At 47.3% G+C, this 21,376-nt stretch overlaps 1 protein-coding gene across 1 annotated transcript; it reads left to right on the top strand.

Moving 5' to 3' along the window:
- Positions 1-279: 279 nt before the first annotated feature.
- Positions 280-19,577, top strand: SPINT1 (serine peptidase inhibitor, Kunitz type 1). Its single transcript, XM_051791488.1, has 11 exons — positions 280-409; positions 593-1,062; positions 9,279-9,430; positions 10,804-10,942; positions 12,027-12,197; positions 12,875-12,901; positions 13,822-13,947; positions 14,861-14,911; positions 15,664-15,834; positions 16,515-16,571; positions 17,593-19,577. The coding sequence occupies exons 2-11, from the start codon at positions 636-638 to the stop codon at positions 17,787-17,789; spliced, it is 1,518 nt and encodes a 505-aa protein (XP_051647448.1). The 5' UTR covers positions 280-409; positions 593-635; the 3' UTR covers positions 17,790-19,577.
- Positions 19,578-21,376: the final 1,799 nt, after the last annotated feature.

Raw genomic sequence — 21,376 nt, 5'->3', positions numbered from 1 at the left:
AGAGCACAAGGGCAACTGCCAGAGGACACAGACCGCCTGCTCCCCGGCTTTCAGTTCCTTTGAAGCATCCTTAGCACGGGGATGCAGCACGCACCCGGCTGGTGAGATGCTCATCGGGAGTGGGTGCCCTTGCCCCTGCGGGAGCTAATGAACCGCACTGGGCTCTCTTCCAACAGGCGAGAAGATAGTATCAGCTTGTCTCTCCTCCCCTTCCTCTTACGCAATTCACCACGCAGGGGAGTGACTTGATTTTTTTTTTTTTTCTCTCAGGGAGTTGGTTTTCACTTCCTGCCCTCGCCGTGCCTTTGTCTCCGCTGGACGCAACGGGAGGCACACCTGGGGGGTGAAGGCGCAACGGGACGAGGGGGGTCGCCCCCTCTGAGGATCATTTTCACCGGAGACCGCCCAGGTGGGGGGCTGACAGCACCTGCCTGGGGATGAGTTGCAGGGTCGGGGGACACGCTGGCTACCCCAGGGACGAGCTGGAATCCAGAGCGCGGCCTCAGCCGTGCTCGGCTCCCCTCTCGCCCCAGGGTGACATACACTTGAACACCCTCCCTCTTATCTTCATCTGTCTTCTCCCTTCCTTTAGGAAAGGATTAAGGTCTCAAGACAGTGGGAATCGGTGCGCCAAGATGGCCAGAGGGAGACCGGGTCCATGGTTTCTATCGTGGATGTGCTTCGTGCTGGCGCTGGATTTTGGCGAAGGGCAGGAAAGACCCTTCGGTGAAATGTGCCTGGAGGACTTTACGGCAGGACTGCCAGATTGGGTGCTGGATACAGATGCCTCTGTCCAGAATGGAGCCACCTTCTTATCGTCCCCCATGGTCCGTCGGAGCAGGGACTGCGTGAGAGCCTGTTGTAAGGACCCCGCTTGTAACCTGGCTCTCGTGGAGCAAGGCTCGAACACGGAGGAAGACCATATCCGGGGCTGCTTTCTCCTCAACTGCCTCTATGAGCAGGCTTTCGTCTGCAGATTTGCCAGGAAGATCGGCTTTCTCAACTTCTTGAAGAAGGACGTGTATGATTCCTACCTGGCAATGCAGAATCACGGATCCAGTGGTAAGGTGCCCATAAGGGATTCCTGCAAAGTGGGTCTGGAAGAGCATTAATGGTCACTGGTGCCAGCTCCTCCAGCCATCATTTGTGCAGCAGTGCTGCCAAACAGCAGGCATAAAGTGATGCTAAAGATGGTGTTTCTGTATGTTTCTCTGCCACAAAGGTTTTCCCCAACCTTGATACTCATTTAAAATCCATGCCTGAGTTTACCTATTAGTAAATGGAGAAGGAATCATTCTTTAACCTATTTGAAACGGGTGGAGTGTGATTACCAGACGCAGTCTGAGGTTTTACTACTTGGCAATGTAGAAAAAGGTATTGTTTTTCTTCTCCCTCCCCGTTGGCCTTTGAGGTTGGAAAGTGAAATCCTCTGAAAATCTACACATCACCGGGTTTTAAAGGGCTGCATTAATCTCTTAATTGCTCAGGGGCTAGAGGCAGGACGCAATCCACTTACCTTTAACAGCACTCTGGGTGGTGAGGTGTCTCAGTATGCTCTGCTTGTTGGGGCTGGTCCCTGCTGCTGAGGGAGAGATAGGAGCAGCTGGGGGAGGTTGGTTAAAATTTCCCCTTTGGAAGTGGGTTTCTCTTCCCCAGTCCCTGTTTCCCTAGTCTGAAAGATTGCACCAGGACTCAGAGAACCAGGTGGAAAACAAACTAACTGGAAGCTGGCTACTTGCCACACACTCTACTGTCCCCAAAGAATTGCAGTGTGTTCAGAAACACTGAAAACACATCACTCCTCCTTTTGCCTCCTTCCATGTTTTGGCTGAAGCCTAATGAGGCCAAGATGTTTCTAAGCCTGGCTGGGTCTTTGGCAACCATAACCAGTTTATTATTTGTTGAAGCCTGGGCAGGGATATTAGGGGATATCTGTACTGGTAATCCTTCTCACACCCCCTCCCAGTCCACCTGAGGGAAGGAAAGGATCTGTGAAGATGACGGGGGAGCATCCAGGTGGGCGCAAGGGCTTGGGCTCAATGATGTGAGCTGAATAGGTCTTTGATCTTCTGCTGGGATGTAACAGCCTGTGAGCCTTCTGGGTGCTGGAGATGAAAAATGGCACCAAACCCATACTGTCCACTTCATCCATCCTGAGTAGCAGTGTGGGGGAAGTCAGAGCAGGGCATGACTTCTCTGGAGCAGCCCTTAGGTGTTTCTGGTTTGAACAGCAATGTGGAGGAAGTGGCCCTCCTGTCCTCTGTCCCTACTAGTGGCTTCCCACTGGATTTTAGGACCTTGTGGAAAAAGGTGTCTCACTGTTGCAGTAGTTCTGCACCTCCATCTCAGGCTCAAAATCCTTTTTGGGAGCTGCAATTAGGGAGGAACTGAAGGCCACATCACCAGGACTGGAGGTGGCATGCTAGCAGCTGTCTGAACTCCTATATGCTTCATTGTAGGAGGAAAGGGGAATGCATCATCTCCAGAACATCCTGATTTCACAAGATTAGATTAAAATACAACGTACTGTTGAGCAATTCAGTCTCTTCATCTATGGACCAGTGCGCATAGCAGGAGACTGCAAACTCCCCCTCCTTTGGCTGGTCCCAGGGCTTGGCATTGCATGGGTGTGAGTCTTTGGAGTGTCCCTGGGTCACTGACCTCCCTGTGTGACCAGCAGTGATGTGTTTGCCAACCTGCAGCACCAAGCTGCAGCATCCCAGCCACCAATAGGCAAGTGCTGCCTTGCAAACCCTAACGCTCCTTTCACAGATGCTGGGATGGCTGTGGTGGAGCAGGTAGACCCAGGAGGACTTATCAGTGAGAAGTGAAAAACATGCCAGAAATGCAGTTCGGGTTACTCTGCCTGCCGAGGCGGGCATGCCCCTCCTTGCTCACGTGGGGCTTGCACCATGATACCGCTGCAGGTGTAGGAAGGGCTCAGTCTCTTCTACACCCCTGTTTGACTCTTGGCGGGCAGGTCTCCAGCTGTAGCGACAGACACTGGACAATGTCTGTGTATTTGGATCAGTTGCAGTGTTCACGCTGTGCTTTGATAGGAAACACATTTCCTTTCTCTCCTGAAATTTTTAGGCATTGTCTTTGACTGATGCTGAATCACCTTGAATGATGTCAGAGGGTGGCAGGGAAAGAGATGGAGTTATTTTACTGGAGAAATAGAAAATAATAACAATGGTTAAATCATCTGAGCCCTCCTCCCCACAGCAGTTGATGAGACACTTAAGAAGGCAGATCTCCCTTTTGGTTCAGATACAAACCAAAAAAAACCCAAACAGAGCCCCAAGCCCCTCCAGCTGTGATGCTGGGATTGGGTCCATGCAGAAGGAATGGGCCTGTCTGGGCAGGAAGGTGGATGCCTAGCTGTCACTGAGGGGGAAAGGGGAAGAGCACAACAGGACAGGTACAGGAGGCAGGATGAAGGAGGCTTCAGGCACTGAGTGTATCCACCTGGCAGCATAAGGAAGCTCTACAGCATTTTTGCTTCTGACCTTTTGAGAATGCCTGAAGAGGTAAGGTGAAACAAGGGTTAAGGAAGCTGTTTTTGGCATGTGAGGTTTTCCTCCCAAATGTTTACAGGTGAAAAATCTTGGCCCGGGCTTTGAACTGGAGACAAAATTGTGTGATTTTCTTGCTGTTGTGCTGTATCAGTGTGAAGTTTCATGGCTGCTTGGGAGCCCAGGCTACTGTCAGCCTCCTGAGACTGGCTCTAAGTGTCTGCAGGAAGTTTATTTGCTGCTTTATCATTCATTCCTTTCCTGTATGTGCTGCTTGTCAGGTGTCCTAGGAACCTTTGCCTGTGGCAATCTTCAGACATTGTCTGCAATAATGAGGATTAAAAGCATGTTTTTTCTAGTGAATAGTGAATATCCATTTAGTGATCCCAGTGGGTGGCATTAAACAAAAAAGTCACATGTTGCAAGACCCACACTACTACTACAGGGAGCAGACTCGAATTAAGAGATTTATATATGTTCTGGAGGAGACTAGGTAACACTTGAAAGAGAGCGTACAGTTGGGGGGCTGCTGAATGGGCAAGTTTAGTCTTGGAGTGTTTCTGAAGCCTGATGGAAGTAGCTGAAATCTGGGAGAGTGCTATGGGAAAATTAATGTATATACTTGCACTGTTCTTGCTCAAGCATCCACAGCAAGACTGTTGGCAACTGAACACAGGGATGGGGTACCCATGCTCTAACCCACTGTGGCCATTCTTATGATGTTATGACTTTAGAAAAACCTGTGGGTACAGGCAATAATAAATACAGCTGAAATCTGGTTTCTGCACATCATCTGAGTGTATTTTCAGTATTTGGAGAAGAAGAGCTTCTGAGTTCTCTATGAGCTGGTGACCACAGCTTGGCACTGTCTCTTGCCTCTTCTAGCTAACGTACAGCCTGAAGTCTCTGATGTTATTGTTAAAAGGCACGATCTTAAATGATTCCCTGGCTGAACTTTGGTGCGAGTTTTCTGCCTGGCTCATTTGGGAGGGGCAGGCTCACCGTGCACTTTATTGGTAATAATGGAGGCCAGTGTTTAAGTGACTAGCCCCAACTTATTCTGGTCTAGGCAAACCAGCTTTGAATGTGAAACTGGAAAATAACCTCCTTGAACCTTTGTCCATTTTTTGAACTGAACCTTTTGCGGTAGTTGTGAAATGCTCAGTAACACTCTCCTCCTCTTGAATTCAGGGCTTGTGAGTGGGAGATGGGAAGTGCTGGGGTACCCCAGGCTTCAGGATGTGTCTACTTCTACCTCACTGTGGAGAGAGATTTTCAAGCTAAAACTTTGATAATGCATTCAAAAAAAGAGCTCCCCAAGTCTGAAGCTCATCCCTCCTCAAGTGTTTGGTCCCACACTGCTTTCCATTCTGTGGGCACAGTGCAACTAAAATGAGCAGTGGTGGGACTCCAGCTTGGCTGAGACAGGTCTACCCTTGGATGATCCCCAGCCCTGAGCCACCTGCTCATCCTCCAACTCTCAGCTCAGACCAGGAGAGGGGGAGTTGCACATTTGGTACCCACACCACAGATTCAGAGGATAACGTGTACTGGAAGGGCCCTGGAAGACCATATGGTCCAGCTCCCTGCTCAGAGTTGGTGATGAGCAGCTTCCCCTCTACTTGCTCTGAAACAGTGTTTGTCCTGCAGCATTTACTGAAGTGGCTACCTCATGTCTTGTCACTGGAGCTCCAGTCTAAAGAGACTGGAGGAACAAACCGATCTTTACTAAAATGGCACAAAGACTTGTGCTAAAGCAAATATGACTGGTTTCCCACACCCTGAGGAAGGATGGAGGGGACCTGGTGGTACCAGCAACTTACATTATTCTGAAAATTTAATCTGTTCAGTTGTACTGTGTTGTTTTAGAGAGGTTAAGTTGACCTGCCTTGTGCACCTCTTACAAACCACTACAGAAACATCTGGGAACTAATGCTGAGAGCTGCTTGGCTTTGCATGAGTTGTTGGAAAACTGTATGGCTTTATCATAACTGTTTTTGCTGCCCAGCCAGGATGAAGCCCTAGAAAAAGAGCCTATATTTCTCTTTCTCCAGGCACTATGTTGCATTACCTTGTTCCTTCTCTCTCTCTCCATCCTCAGGCAAATTAACACTGTGGCAGGAGTGTCATCCCTCATTTTGCTTATTGAAGTGGAGAGTTTTCTAGTGTCAATGGGTGAGAAAGCTGTTTGCTTTTGAATGACTTCCCTGAAAGCAATGCAAGAGAAGAGCTTTAGCATTTGTGGGAAGAGCCACACTGCTGCCCACCTGCTTTTGCAGCAGGCAGGTTCAACTGGCTTCTGTCACTTGAAATCTCCAAGGCTGTGTGTCTTTGAATGCTGGAATTTAGGTGGCCTCATTTCTGCTCTTGGCCTGATCAGTGGCTTTTGTCTCCAGTGAGGTCTTTCCCTTCTCAGTGCTTCAGTGTTCCCAGTGCAAGCCACACTTGTCACTTGTCACTTTGCAAACTGCTTCTGCAAAGGCGATCAGCAAGGGGCTGGAAGAGCCCTTCAGTCACCATGAGAAAGCTTTCTAGCTCTTTCTAGTGCCAACCTCAAATTATTCTCAGGTATTTTTAAGCATTGCTTTGTAGTCTCAGCTACTCAGGGTGTATCTGCATGAGCCCTGGAATGGAGGAAATCTGGTTTTCTGTGGATTTGTATATTGAGGGCAAGAGCTAATATCCAAGCTCCAAAAGAGAAACCCCCAAACTGGAAGCTTTGCAAGTGCTTTCTGCCATGGGATTTCACTGGTACCTGCAGGTTCGGATAGCAAGGTCCCTAGTGGGGTCTCTCCCCCCACCTAGATGCTTACTTTTGCAGCCCTTGTAGGAATTTATTATCTCTTAAATTCCTGTTCCCCATTCAACATTGGTTCAAGTTCACTCACTAGAGGTGAAGCCAGACAAACCACTGACTCCATAAGCCTTTAAACTAGATGAAATTTTTAAAAAAGCAAAAATCAGAGACTGAGGCATGAATACACTGTAAGTAACAAAAAAACTTTTTAAGCATTTTGGATTTCCCCTTCTGATGCATTCTATAAATGGAAGCAGAAGTTGTCACTTAATGATGTGACTCCAGCAGCACATGCTTCACAGTAAGGAGCACACTGCAGAACAGCATCATAAAGCTTTAACCTCCCCATTAATTACAGAGTTTTACAGCAGAAACTTTCCATAGTCAAAAGAGCATTATAGCAAAGGTAACTTTCATTTTACCAACAGACTTTCAGAGCAAAACAAACTGAATGGAGAATCTCCCTTCCACAAGCAGTTTGTTGATACTCGCTCTGGCTCAGTAAGCACTTTTTTCTGAAGCTGAGGTGGACAACAGCCATTTGCCATGGAACGCTTCATATAGTCAGTGTGGCAGAAATACTCCAGTCACTGAGCTTTTAGACATCCTAAGGAGAAAAAGGATAGAATTGAAAAAGAAGTCCTTCATTTCAAGTGAGCGTTCCTCCTTGTCAGTCACCACAGATAAGGAAATACTCCTGACTGTTTTTCTGGAGGTGACGAGAGTCAGGAAATTTGGCTAATCAGTGATGGAATCTGGAGAAATTGCTGACCATTGATCAGAACTGAGCTTTTACTTCACTGTGCTATTCACAACGCAAAGTAACCGCTTGGCCTGCAATTTTTTGTTTAAAGTGTATGTGCTTAAAAATGTAAGGAAAAATATGATTTGGAGTCATGAGTTAATGATCAGCCTCTGTGTTGTTGAAAAGTGGCCTTGTGCAATTGCACCCACCTACTGGGCTCACCCTGCCAGGAGAGTGGGAGGGAGTAGGCTGCCTTTCTCCTAGCAGGCTCCTGGCATCATTTGCCTGGCAGGAATGGCAGGAATGTCTCCCATTTCCAGAGCTTGCAGTGCTGTGTACTACAAGGTGTTTGTGGGGCTGTTTGGTTTGGAAGGTGTCGCCAGCTCCAGTCATCGCTTTTGCTTATGAATGTTCTCATGGCAAGACCACTTGAAAATAAGGCAAAATTCCATTGATCTGTCCTACTGGCCCTGCTCAAAACCAAGAGATGTCAGGCACTCTTGTCCCTGCTCGATGTCTTTCAGTAGTCTTTGTGCTTGACTGAGACAGGACCCATCATTCTGGCACACAGCCCTGAGGAAGGAGTGGTAGGGAGCTGTGGCTCACCCAAAGGTGAGAGGATACCAGGGTGGGCATCTCTGGTTGTGTCATCTTCCTGACCTCTTTCAGTCCAACTTGGTCTCCTCTGCCTGTTTTGGTGGATGGATCAAGCTCAACAATATGAGCTTGATTCCATATTGTTCCCACCCAATACTTACATGAAAAGGGAAAAGATAAAACCAGACTGCAGGGCTGCAACTGGGAGCAGGCTGCATGGGGAGCCCCAGGGGACTGGTGCTCCGGGGACTGGCACACAAGTGCCCTCCTTCTGCAGCCAGACAGGCTGAGTGCAATGCTTGGATGTGTAAACAGGTTTGCTTCCCCTGAGATTTTTTGGTGGCAACAAGACCAGAATAGAATGAGTATGTCTTCATTTGGCAAAAGATAGCAGAAAATAGAAGATTCTGGGTGGATTTGTGGTAACTGCTCTGGAATACTTCTTGCAAAGCCCTCTATCCTACTGCATTTAGTGACAAAAGAATTAAGTAGCTTGTTTTGAATGTCAGGTTTATTCATCTATATGCTTTATATTAAACGTCCCTTCAGTAAACTCCAGTAAGAGCCAGCAGCTGGGATCTGAATCTAAATACACTCAAATGGGAAATTAGGAGCAAGTCTGCAACAGTGAAAATAATCAGCTAGGGGAGTAATTTTCTAAGGCGTTTGAACACTATTTCCCTTCTCAATCACAGTTGATAAAACAGTGTAATGGCAGAGTGATTTATATCTAGCTTATAAATGATGGTGAGTGCTTTTACAAAAGACTCAGGTTGAACTGGAACATTGAGACTTGGACTTGGTACAGGCGCTACCAGGTGGAGTTTTATGGGCTGAGCTATGTACTAAGCCTGTGATCAGAGACATTCAGGCCAAAAGGAGTTATGAGTCAAGCTCAATGGTGTTATTGTATAGGCTGTTCTTGCTGGCACAGGCAGGGATCAATTTTCATCTCTTGCACTTACAGTCTGGAAAAATGTTTAATAGGTTGTGGTGGTTGCTGGTAAGCTAGTCCATAAGATGGTACAAAAATAACAACCCCACGAATGGCATTTTTATTCTGTTTTAAAGGCATGCATATCAGAGAGTGAGGTGGAAGATGAGCTGGAGGAGGGATATTTCCCATCCGAGTCCCACAGTGTGTAGCTCTGGCTAAATACACTAATGTGGTCCTTAGGGATGGTAGTGGGAATGATGAGAGTCAGTTCCACATTCTTCAACACCCACATCAGGCCATCTCCCTAAGCGAAGGGTGGGAATTGCTCTGTGCTGTTTTGCGAGGATGTGGTTCAACAGTCGGAAGCACAATGGCTGTACCCACAAGGTGACCCTCTTATGGTGGTTCCTGTGGACAGAAGTGGCCAGGGAGCCAACTGACTCAAAGACACTGCCAGCGTGGGTTGTGCAGTTACTAAATTAGTGAGTGCAGTATTAACGGTACTGATTGCCTGTTGCTTACTCAGGCTTCAAGGAGTACAGCTGTATAAAAGTGTTTTCCTTTCAGCAGTAGAAGTCTGTATTGATTTAGCCTGGAAGAATCCCCCTCCTTTGTCTTCCTGTGATGGAGACAAGGACTGGACCCTTCAACCTCTTACCCATTCCTTGTTCTACATTTCTTCTGCAGATGACCATCCTCCAATAGCCCGCGCTGTCAAGGACATGCGGGTACAGCCAGGGGAGCCAGTGATGCTGAGAGGCACAGAGAGCACGGATGACCGAGGGATAGTCAGCTATGAATGGAAACAGATCCTTGGCAACCCTTCAGTGGAGATGAAGGTAGGGAGCTGCTGGAAGTAAGCAGTTTGCTCAGTGTCACCTGTGGTCTGCACTAGGTTGGGTGGTCACAGCCCTGACTTAGAAGTTACCTTGTCCTTTCCTCTTCAAGCCAGTCCACCAACGAGCCTGTTCCCAAAAGCTATGGAGCACTCCTTGTGGTTGCCTCTACACTCTTGCACACTACTTGGAAGTGGCATTTCTTGGCCTATCAGGTCTCAGGCTCCCTGCACAGAATGCTGTCTCAAACCTCCCTGAGCAATACCTGGTCTGCCTGGGCAGGAGCAGCTGAGAGGCAGCAGCTTCGTTGCAAGAGCTGCCTCTGGTCCCAAGATCCTGTAGTTCAGTGAGGGGCCTGCAGTTAATTTTACTCTGTCCACTGTGATGCATCTCCTCCTCTGTTTCTGAATAATCCAGTCTCAGACTCTGCTTCTGTTCTCCTGGGGCTTTTTCTGGACTTTGTCTCTCTCTTTAGAGCATAGGTTCTTCCTCCTATTTTATCTGAGCTGGAGCAAAAGTCATGTCTCCTGTCCAGATCCAAGATTTCTGGGGTGTGAACACTGCCTATTTGATAGATGTTAGAAGTGAATTGCGGCTTTAGAAGAGCTAATTATTTCTGTTAAACTTCTGCAAAATGCTTTGGAAAGCCTTGAAGCTTACATGGAGTTCTTGTGGCACCTTTTGGAAGAATTAGCAAATGAGTACATCAGGCCCACAGCTGATTTTGAACATCAGCAATGACAAGCTCTAGAGTGCTAAGGGGTCTGTGGAAATAGTAAGCTCTCCTTTCCTTTTCCCTTTGCCCTAACCCAACCAAAGCATCGTGAGGTGAGGGAGAGGGGGAAGAGTCCCCTAATACTACATTAAAATAGTGTATGACGAGGTTGCGTTCCTTTGAAATGTAACCAAAAACAGAGATAGTGTGGAAATGAAGGTGCAATTTTCTAGGTAAATATAGGGGAAGAGTTTGTGTCGATAATATTGTAGCTTTCTATTCTGACAAAATAATTAAATACACCTACCTTATTCCCTATATACTAATAGGTTTTATGTTTTAAAAAGGAAAATAAAAACTACAGGTATTTCCATCCTCTCCAAAGAGGTTTTTTTTCCCCTTGTGCTTTCACAATGACTGAAAATATAAAATATCTAATTATGCTGTGGTACTTGTTCTCTCTGCTATTCCAGCTGGGTACCAGCCCATGATTTTGAGGGGATTGTGTAGCACTGAGATATTTTTCATGCCAGACATCTGCTTGAAGGTTTCCATCCAAGCTCCTTTCTCCTTAATGCAGGAACATGGGCCTTGCATGGCTTCACTCACTCCTTCATTAGAGGTACTTTCTCATGCATAAGCCTTTCTTTTGCATTCTCAGAAGCATGAAGAAGACCAGGTAGAAATCTCCAACCTGCAGGTGGGGACTTACGTCTTCCAGCTTACTGTCACGGACACTGCACAACAGCAAGACTTCACCAACATCACCATCATGGTCCTGAACTCTGAACAGACGGAAGGTGAGCCTGAGCCCACAGAGGTCTAGCTGGAGTCCTTAAGCCTGGGTGCTGCTCTGGCATTACTGTGCTCTTCTCAGAGAGGTAGATGGAAGAAGAGCACAACTAAGAGGCTGGACTTGAATGCCAGGTTTTCCAGTAAAATCCTGGACCAGTAGTGAAAGGTCTCCACATTCATAGTGGTCTGTTTTAGGGTTTTCACATACTCCTGCAGCAGAAGTGGCCTGCAATAACCCCACCCGCTCCGCCTGTCATTGTCCTCTGCTGGGTGACACCAGAGGGTCTGAAGCCTGGGTGCAACTGAGGGGGTAAAACAGGAGAACCTGAAAGGTCTTGTTGACTCTGATTTCGCTGTGAAATCCCTTGGGTCACAGGGTAGGTAGAGCCGTTTGCAAGACATTCAGAGTGTCCCTGGCTTTATTTCTATGTTTTTTCCTTTAATGGCCTTGTTTAATGATAAAAATGTTCAGCATTACAAGTGCATTAGGAGCAAGGAGTTCGTGGACAAATGGTTGACTAGTAGCTAAGCAGGGGATTTCTCCTCTTACCACAGGTACCATAAAAGTATAAGAACAGTCACGTCAAGTGACACTAATGGTCTGACCAAACTCCAGTACACTGCATTCAACAGTGTCCAGCAGTTGATGCTTTGGAAAGAGTACAAGAACATGAGATGCGATCAGTATATCCCTACTTTGCTTGACTAATCCCCAAGGATTTTGCAGCTGGAATATTTTTTTAAGCAGAAGATGGTGTCTTTTTGTTTAATAACCATGGATTAATCCCTTTTTGCACAGCAGCAACATCCTGAAACAAGGAGTTTCACAGCTTAACTACGTGCTTTGTGGTGAAGCAGCTCCTTCTGTTTTATGGATATGGCACCTTCTGTTTTGGTTTTGTGACCCTGCCTTTCATATTAAAAAATGCATTACATGATTCCCTACTCTACTTCTCCACGCTGCTCAAGATTTTACAAATCTTTCAGACGAGTCCTTTGGAAGACTTCCTTTGCCTTCACATATACAAAGGAGAAAGTCTTCCAAAGGACTTGTCTAACCAGAGCCTTTTATGTTAACTTTCTTGACAGAGCATTGTTTGACCCCTAAGAAGGTGGGTTGGTGTCGGGGATCTTTTCCACGCTGGTTTTACAACCCAAGCCTTCAGCAGTGTGAGGAGTTCATTTTTGGTGGCTGCAAGCCCAACAAGAATAACTACTTACGGGAAGAGGAGTGTATACTCGCCTGCAAGAATGTTAGAGGTGAGTCTTCTCTGAAAATCCAATTCCCTCTTTCTCTTAGGATTGGGGTGACCCTGTGGACAGGTATTGCAGCTTCTTGGCTGATGACTAGTTAGAGCCCAGTAAGCTGAGAAGACTGGGCTAATTATGGATGGGCAATCCTTTTCTTATGCTGCCAACATATCTGACCCAGCTCCTGAAGCACTGCTCCACTGGACAGTGTCCCTGGTATGCCTCTGCCTGCAAAAGCCCTCACCAAACCTTTGTGTCATCTGAAACCTAAATTCAGAGGGCAGCATTGTGCTGTGGGGGGCCAGAAGTGCTTCACTCCCCAAATGAAATTAATCTCCCTCCTTAGTACCCTCTTGGCCAAGTTCTGAGAACCATGTAGTGCTGCCTCAGATAAACAGGCCCTTTGCAGTGAACAGCTTAAGGAGGAGGCAAAAGCCTTGGAAAAGAAAGACTGTTTGGAAATGGTCTAGCTAGTGGTGGGAAGTTCTCCTCTGCTCTTCCAGGCCTGCCAATCTGGGGTCCCTGGGTGGGTAGCATCTGTATTTCACCTTCCTGACCCATCCAGAGCTTCCTTCCAGAAAATATGCACTCCTTAGATGACATATGAAGGCAATATAATGCTGATATTGAGCTGACAAAATGATGTAGTGGTAAATTTATTTTATTTTTTCCCCTTGTCTCTTCAGGTTCTTTTGGTGGGCGACAACAGCCAGGTGAGTCTCCTGTACCATGGTGTAATCCTGCTGTGAGCTTGGGCTCAGTGTCTCATGTCCATTCCTGTGGCTCTTGATTAGGACTCAGTCAGTGTGGAAAGTGAGGCACTGGAGACTAGTTTCTTTAGTAAGCCTTTTACTTTCATGTCATAGGATAATTCAGGTTGGAATTACCTATGGAGGTCATCTGGTCCAGCCCACTACTCAAAATCTACCAGCTTTGAGTCACATTATGTTGCTCAGGACTGTAGTCATCCAGTTGAAGGGGATTTTACACTTTCTCTGGTCAAACTGTGCCAGTGTTTGACCCTCATTAAAATGTTTTACCCTTACACTGAATTGCTTTTCTTGTTGCAACTCCTATCTGTTGCTGCACCTCCGAAATGAGTCTGTCCTCTCCATAACCTCTGTGTTCTCCCTAACCTCATGCTAGGTCTTGCGCGTCAGGCCCTTGCTGAGTCTCTGCTGGATTCACTCTATTATGCCAATGTCTTTTGTGCACTGGGGAGCTCAGAGCTGGGTACAGTACTCAGCACTTGGGAATACCTCTGGAGCAAAGGGGTTTGAAGCTCTTGCAGTCCAGTGTGTAGGTTTTTGTTTGGCTTTCCTAACTTAATCCCCCATGCTTGGACAATGTCTCCATATTCTTCCTGAGTAGCTCTTTCTTGCTTCCACTGTCTGTGTACTTCTTTCCTGAGATGAAGCATGGCTGTTCCCAGAGCAATGTTTCATTTATAATCAGGAATTTTTCTTTTTTTTTTTTTTTGAGTCTAGGGTGGCACTGAGAAGAGACCTTTACCAATCTGCCTTGTTTCTTGTTTGCCAACCCTCTCAGCAGCTTTTAAGTTCTTCATAAAGCAGCTGTGTGGCAGGGAGAAACAATCAGTTTTAATGAGCTATCTGAACTGTTTCTGATGCAGTATGCAATGGGAACTGTCAGGCCCCCTTCTTCAGATGCAAGGATGGCTGCTGCATTGATGCCTATCTGGAGTGTGATGAAACTCTTGACTGTGCTGATGGATCGGATGAGATGTACTGTGAACGATGTAAGTACTTTGTAGTATCTGCCCAGGGATGACTGCAATGTAAGTTACAGGTGCTAAATCAATGCTTTTTGGTGTCTTCTGTTTTTATCTCCTGATACTGCATTATCTCTTTCTGCAGGATTATATTTGCAGGTTCTGCCATCTCCTGTATCTCTGCTGACTGCAAAAGATGACCTTCCTTCTGTGATGTTTCCTGCCTCTTAAATACTCTTTGACTGTCTTCTTTGCACCTGTCTGTAAGACTTCAGAGCCTGTCCTTCCCTCCCCTTCCAGTATTTTTCTCACTGAGTGACCTTACCTGCTCTCATAGAGTTGAGAAGTGGGAAAGGAAACCGTGATTTCTCCCAGTCTGTCCAGTGACACAGTCCCCTTAACGTCCTCATGTTATGCTAATGTAAATGCATAGTGGTGAGATGCCTAAGTGCCTAAGTCCACACTCTCTCCTCACTCCCTCCATCCTTCCTCCCCTCTTGTGACAGAATTGCCATAATCTCTTCCCCATATATGAGTGTTTTGCTACCTTTTTAGGCTGCAAGCCTACAATTCATCTCTTTTGCCCTTCTTATATTCTACATTAGTGCTCTTTTGTACTTCTTAAAACCTGGAGTGGTAGCAGTTTTCCCATACTTCTCAATGGAAAACAAAAGCAAGAACAGCCTTCATTTTCCTTAGTTATGTCTCTGTATTTGTGGAATGGAAATTGGGAATAGTTTCTCTTTATTACATTTTATTTTCCCCGTGTTACTCTCATAGCTTTGAGATATTTAAGAATATCAAATGATATCTCCCTTTCCCTGGCTTGTGATAGCAAAGGAATGTGCAGGAAAAGACCCATCTGCCTATGTCTACATGGATGGAGGCATTTCTTTTCAACTGCTGAAAGAAGTTTTAACATGCAGTGTTTCCTTCACAGATGCTCGTGAGTTCAATAGACTGCAGAAAATCAATGTCACACATAAGCAAGGTAAGTACAGTCCAGAGCACATAGGCTGAACCTCTACCAGCTTTTGTTTTTTTCTTCACTCTGTTGCTTCATGGTAAAACTGCTTCCCTGTATAAATCCAAAACCAGATGTAGCATCTGGGTAGTCTTTGTATTAAAAATGAGCAAGGTCCTGTTCCCTGGCCTCGAGGACAGCTGTTGAGAGCAGGCTTTCGCTGTCCTGCCTAAACTTTTTCCACCCAAGCAGATCTCACGCATGTTGCCTGCTGGGCACAGTACATGGACTCTACAAAACCCTGCAGCAGCTTTTTGGAAGTAGTGCAAACCAAAGCAGTGTGAGGGACACAACAATACCTGTGTTCAATCCCATACCTTTGCCTTGTTTGTACTAGTGTAGACAGTGGACCTGTCACTGGGCTAAAAGAGTATATTCCAAGTCAGCTGAAATAGAGCTTGCTTCTAGAGGAGACCTGAGCCAATCTGTGGTTTCTGTGTCCAGGCTCTTCGTGTTTCCTTCTGCCTCCCAAGGAGGACGGGTCATTTCCATGAGGGATTGAATCCAGGCTTTTGCATAACTGCACGCTCTAATGTTCCTTTTTCCTCCTTGCTAGTTGGGTTTATGGGCAGGTGGCCGCTCGTCTTGACAATGCCAATTTGAGCAGCTGGCAACTGGGCAGTGGGGACCTGAAAGCTGCTGTTCTGGCTATAGTTTTCCTCTGCCATAGTGCTCTTTTTTTGAAAGCATGCTAAAACACCTCCCCCTTGCTTTGCCAGGTCACTGTGTGGATTTGCCTGATACTGGCCAGTGCAGCGAAAGCATCCCCCGCTGGTACTATAACCCATTCTCAGAGAAATGTGACCCCTTCACCTACGGAGGCTGTGGTGGCAACAACAACAACTTCGAAGAAGAGGAAGAGTGCATGAAATCGTGTTCAGGCATCACAAGTAAGCATATATAGCGAGGGTTAGAGTTTTACTGATCAAACTGTGAAAATCCTTCAGATTAAGTTCTGTGGTCCCAAAGAGGTGGTGCCTTGGGAGCTTTCAGTCAAAGCAGCTCTGCTCTCAAACCCTGGCCATGACCCACAGTGACCAATGGTTTATGGGGAATGGTGTATCTACAGCATCTTTCTGCAATGCTTTCCAGCTCTGAGAAATTACAGGTTGCATTTTGGGTACTGATGTTGAAAAAGAGACAAAGGAGGATAGCAAAATTAACCAGAGACATGGTATAGGTGGTCTACAGAGAATCTAACCTTCTAGCTTGGCTCCAGATCTCAAGTGAGAGGGGAGAAAATATGAAAATCCTCAATGACATATACTAGGCCGAAGTTTTAAATGAACAAGGGAAAAGTTTACACTGTAGAACTTTGTGTGTGTTGCTGTGGAGGCTAACAGGAGGAATTCTGCCAAACTGTATCTGTTAGAGGCAAACTGTTGCTGATTTTCTGCCACCCTCAGCTACACTGTGCCTCATAGCCTGCCCTCAGAGCTCAGTACCATGGTTGTCAAAAAGGGATGCTGTATGCATTCAGTCACTTCAGAGCACTGGAAATACAGTCATCAGAAACCTGTCTTATCCCTTGTTACCAACCTTTTTCTCCCCCTCTGTGTTCCCAATTCAGAAGCAGATGTCATTGGCCGAAGATGGGAATCATTTGAGTCCCAAACTGCTATCTTAAGTGAGTAACAGTTTTTCCTACAGATCTTGCTTATTGCTTTTCCCTGTCCCGAAAAGTGCAACAGTGTCACCTGTGCCTGTGACTCAGTAGCTCATATAGGGTCCTGATTTTCTTTCCATCAACACGCATGAATGCTCCACTGTTCAACATCAAAAAATGGCAAGTAAAATTCTTCCTAAGGGCTAAGTTCACATGAGGACTACTAACTTCTGCAAGAAAGAAGGCTCAAGCAGATATGGCAATAATGTTGGGTGCTAGAATGTGAGGAAATGTGGCAACCCTGTACACCCTCTCTACAACACTAAAAAATTCTACAGCTATTAAAATACAAGTTCTTTAAAGAATAGCACATGAAGGTTGGTGTCCTTTTACTGCAGAGCTGTAGGCCTTTTTCTTCAGTAGAAAACTCCTGAAATTATACACCTTTATTCTTCAATCCTAGAGATTGATTTAATCTTCAAATTTACACCATCTCTCAAATGCATCCTGTTTGACTGTCTCCACTGATAATGCAGGAGTTTGTTTGGCTGGAGAAGAACAAGTGCTCACACCAGTGCTACAAGTGCTTTCCCAAACATTCAGCCTATTCACCATAGCTCACTTCCTCAACATTGTCCTAACCCTAACCGGGAGGTGCCTTCTGTGACCACCCTTTGGTGGCCTGTTGAGGTATGACACAAGGCCAGCATTGCAGAAGGACTTGTTATTTCTACGGGTGTCAAATGGCGAAGTCTGCCGAAGTCTGGGAACAGCCTTTAGAGGGCGTGGTGCATCTGGGAAACACTGGGAACCATCATTTGGGAGAGACAGGCTGGCTGAACCTAGGCCATACCTTTATGCCATGTGGTTACCATCTTTCTCCTTTCCTGGTTGTTCAGTGACCACCCTGCTGTCATGCCAGCTGTTGCCTAACTCTTCTCTTAGCCAGCACAATTTCAGCAGCGGTTTTTGTGCTTGCTTCCTCCTGACCACTCCTGCCGCATCAGAGCATCCCTCCTAACATGTTCATGTATCCCTGCAGGTGCCTTTGAGGTAGTGATTGCTGTACTCCTTGGGATCTGCATCATGGTGGTCCTGGTGATCATTGGCTACTTCTTCTTGAAGAAAAAGAAGAAGAACAGCCATCGCCGTCAGCCTGCCACTGCTACCAACTCAACCCTCTCCACCACAGAGGACACTGAGCATCTGTTTTACAGCAGTGCCACCAAACCAGTCTGACCTACAGCCTGTCTCTCTCCAGCTCAACACTGGGGCACTCCCCAGAACTTCTGGAGTTCTGTTTCTATGCATGGGCCTGTGCCTGAAGGACTTTTTCTCTGTGAAGACATTTGTAGCATCAGGCCAAGATCTAGCCATGATTTGGCAGTACTGGTATTTGTGATTGTCTTGGCTAAATGGCTGCTCTGGAAAGTGAGGATCTGGGAGCATTCTGATGCTCTCTGATATCCATCCCTTCCTAACCTCAAACAATCCAGTGAAACTCTGAATTACATCTTTCTTCCTGCTTAAACCTGGAGCACTATTCTGCTCAACTTCCTGAAGGACCCTGGGAATGGATCTGTGTAGCGTTTATGTTGGTGAATGGTGCAAGCTCACCAGAGCCAGCAATCTGTTTGCAGTGCCACTTTCTTCCAGCCAACCTTGTACTTTCCTCCCTTTCTCCCAGTCCTCTGCAAGGTGGCCCTGCCTCACAGCAGTCTTCCTGGCCATGGCGAGTCTCTTGAGGTCTGTGGGAGTCACATAACCATCCAGACCTGCATAGTTCTGTGACACTGCAGCGGTTCCTGTTTTCAAGATGGATGGAAACAGAAATACCTGCTTTAATCACTAGCCTTTGCTTTTTAACAGAAAAGCACACCTAGACTTTTTTTTTCTACCTGGCTGTTGTGTTTCAGCCTCCTGTGTATACGACATGTCCACTATTTTCTCTGTGAGTTGCCCTGGTTGCTTTTCCAGTGTTCAGTCTGAACCCAGACACATTGAGAAAATACCTATTTATTCTCACATGAAAGGAAAGTAAATGTCCCTACTTTTCCTGCTGCTGATGAGGGGAGGGTGGAAGGACCCAGCTGCCTCGCAGTTAAAACTTTGCCTCAGCTCTGATTTTACTGTGTGTTTCTCACAGCACAAAGCCTGACCTGAGTCCCTGGCACCTCCCAGAGCAGAGGAGTGGACTGGATACCAGCAGCTAATCTCTACAGGCTTCCTTGTTCCTGCTGGCTTGTCCCTCCCTGAGCAAGATAAGCCTGACCCTGGGAGGTCCAGAGCTCATCCCTGGCCCCAGGGCAGCATACCAGATCCCCACTTTGGCAAGGTATTGTGTTCCCCCATAGTCCCTTTGCAACGAGATACTTCCTAGTTCTGTACTGCGGCATCTCTGTGGTCCAGGCTTGTACCTCAGTAAGCTGAGGACTTCTGTTGGGGCAGAAGCAGCTATTTGTGAAGTACCTGATGTGCTTTGTTGGATATGGGGTCAGCACCAGTCCCCAGACTTCCAGTGCCTGCTGCTCTTGGAAAACTGCTGTGAAGAGAGAGGAAACTGGTGTATATGTTTGCGCGCGTGTGTGTGTGTGTTTGTATGTGTGTGTGTGTGAAAGAAGCATAAATCTGTGTACAGACTTTAGTTTCAGTGCTTGGACTGGTTCAGGGCCGAGGGCAGAGTGGCTCTGGAAGGCTCTGGTGAAGCCATGCCCAGCTCAAGACATGACTCAGGTCCTCTCAGGTGCAGTGCCAGGAGAGCTGCCTCCTTGGGCTGGAAGTAAAGAAACCACTGTCCAGAGCCTGCTGGCAATCTGACTGCATGCCTCTTCCTGTGATGGGCATCTGCCTGAGTGTCCCTGGGGCTGGTCAGATTCCTCCATGGCTTTTCATGATCTGTCTCATACCATTTCTTCCATCTTTTTGTTTTTCCCACAGCCTATCATGGCCTATGCAATAAACCTAGTGTCTTGATTTATTTTTTTGGTGTGTATTCACTCTGATAATAAAAAGGAATTGTTTGTTTTATCTGGCTTGGGAGTGGTGTCTGAGGAGCAATGACCTGCAGAGGGGGAAGGTACCGTTCCCATGCCTGCTTATCTCCCACCCTTTCATCTGCCCTGACTGTGGTATCTCAGGGAGAGCTGCAGGAGTGGCGGTCCCATGGCTTGGGGAGGGCTGGGAGTGCAGAATACAACATATGTGGATATCTGGAGAGGCAACTACTGCATGAGGTGTGCTGGGAGCGAGATCATTACCCACTAAGTCACCCAGAGAGCAAGGCAGGGTGTAACCTGAAACTGGGTTCCAGCTGGTCAGACTGGTTTGGGCTTTGGGTCTGAAACCAAAAGCAGACACTATTTTTCAAACAGGAGTTGCTCTAGCTGTGTCTCCAGGCTGGTGATCGCTCAGGCACTGCAGTGTAAAGTCAGCTAAATCTAACTGGCTAATCGGCAGTGGGTATGTACAGGAACCAGGCAGACCTGCCCTGTATCACTGACCTGGCAGCACTGGCTGAGCCTCCAAGCACAGCAGGAGTGCTTTCTCCCTGCACCCTGCTCTGGGCTGTGGACTTTGCTCTGTCATGACCACCCACACTACACAGGTCTCCTGTCCAGCGGTCTCCAGCTATTTCTAGGCATAAGTACAGACATTATTCCCCTTGTCCTCTGAAGTGCTGCCCCAGGAGCAGCTCTACTGAGCCCAGCTCAGCTTAGCCGATGGGGTCACCGCTCCCAGAGGGAGCCTGGCTTGGGAGTGCTGCCTGAAACCATGGCTGCTTCTCTTGACTCTCCAGAGAGAAGTGGGTATGTGCTTGGCTGTCTCTTTCACTTACAGCACACCTTTTTGTCCCCTGGTGTTGGACACAGTCCTGCTGGAGGCTGCAGGTCCAGCCTGAGTCTTTCCCTTTGCAGTTTGTGGGCCTGCACCCCCTAAGTCCCACCTGTCTTCAGCCCCCATACTCCCTGCCTGACGCAAGGGCTTCTGCTCCCCAGGAAATCCCAGCTCCGGAAAATGTGTTTGTTTTTTGGACAGGAACGGGAGCCCAGAGTTTGAAACTTTCTGCAAAATGAGAATCCCACTCCTCAAAGACCAGCGGTGAAGAGTGGCTGCCTCGCTGCCCACTAAGCAGGAACACTGTTGAGTGAAAGCTGAGTTGCCCCATCCTGCTGGCTATGCCAGACAGGGAGCACATCCTCTATATGGATCCTCTGTGAGGATCCTCTAATCCTCAGCTGTGGCCGGGAAAACACAGTTGTGTGAAGCCGTTGGATGGTTTGGGGCAGAGCTGCTTCTCCTGGTGCAGAGCTTGCCAGCATGTCCCCCCACAGCTGCTCTGCAGTGCAGGAGGTTCCAAGGTCTGGAGCTGCCCCTTGTCCTTGCAGTGCGTGCAGGCAATGCCTTCCCCACGAAGGTTAGTGTTTCCCAGGGGGTTGTTTGCATGCCTTGCAGAGGCAGGCTCCTGCCAGACCCTGAGAGCTGCTGCCCTCCATGCTGCCCCACCGAGTAGAACCTACTGCCCCTCCACAAGTGTCCCATCTGGCCTGTTGGTGGTCTCCATTTCTGCAAAAGGATGACCACAGAGCCTCTCTGACCTTCCTGACCAGCAAAGCTTTTTACCCACCTTGTTCTGACTGTCAGGAAAGAGGACTTTACCAAGCTTTTGGCTGAGATAATCCCAGCAGGCTGGAGGGGACCTCACATTTGTGTGGCTGGGATGCAGGAAGCATCAGCTCACAGCTAAGTATTGGGTGTCTCTGGCTTCCCTGTGGCACAATGGCTCTGCAAATAAACACAGTAGCTGTCCCGACCTGACAAGCGATGGC

This window comes from Manacus candei, unplaced genomic scaffold (assembly GCF_025592945.1).
Source record: "Manacus candei isolate 608988 ecotype Guabito, Panama unplaced genomic scaffold, ASM2559294v1 h1tg000033l, whole genome shotgun sequence".
In the NCBI taxonomy this organism is placed as follows: domain Eukaryota; kingdom Metazoa; phylum Chordata; class Aves; order Passeriformes; family Pipridae; genus Manacus; species Manacus candei.
Note: the sequence above shows the minus strand (reverse complement) of the source record. Positions and strands in the feature narration are given on the sequence as shown.

Bases quoted from the DNA above. Each gene is read 5' to 3' on its own strand.
- SPINT1 (XM_051791488.1), top strand. From the start codon at position 636: ATGGCCAGAGGGAGACCGGGTCCATGGTTTCTATCGTGGATGTGCTTC. The intron at 9,431-10,803 runs GTAGGGAGCTGC...TTGCATTCTCAG, and splicing joins ACCCTTCAGTGGAGATGAAG to AAGCATGAAGAAGACCAGGT. The intron at 16,572-17,592 runs GTGAGTAACAGT...GTATCCCTGCAG, and splicing joins GTCCCAAACTGCTATCTTAA to GTGCCTTTGAGGTAGTGATT.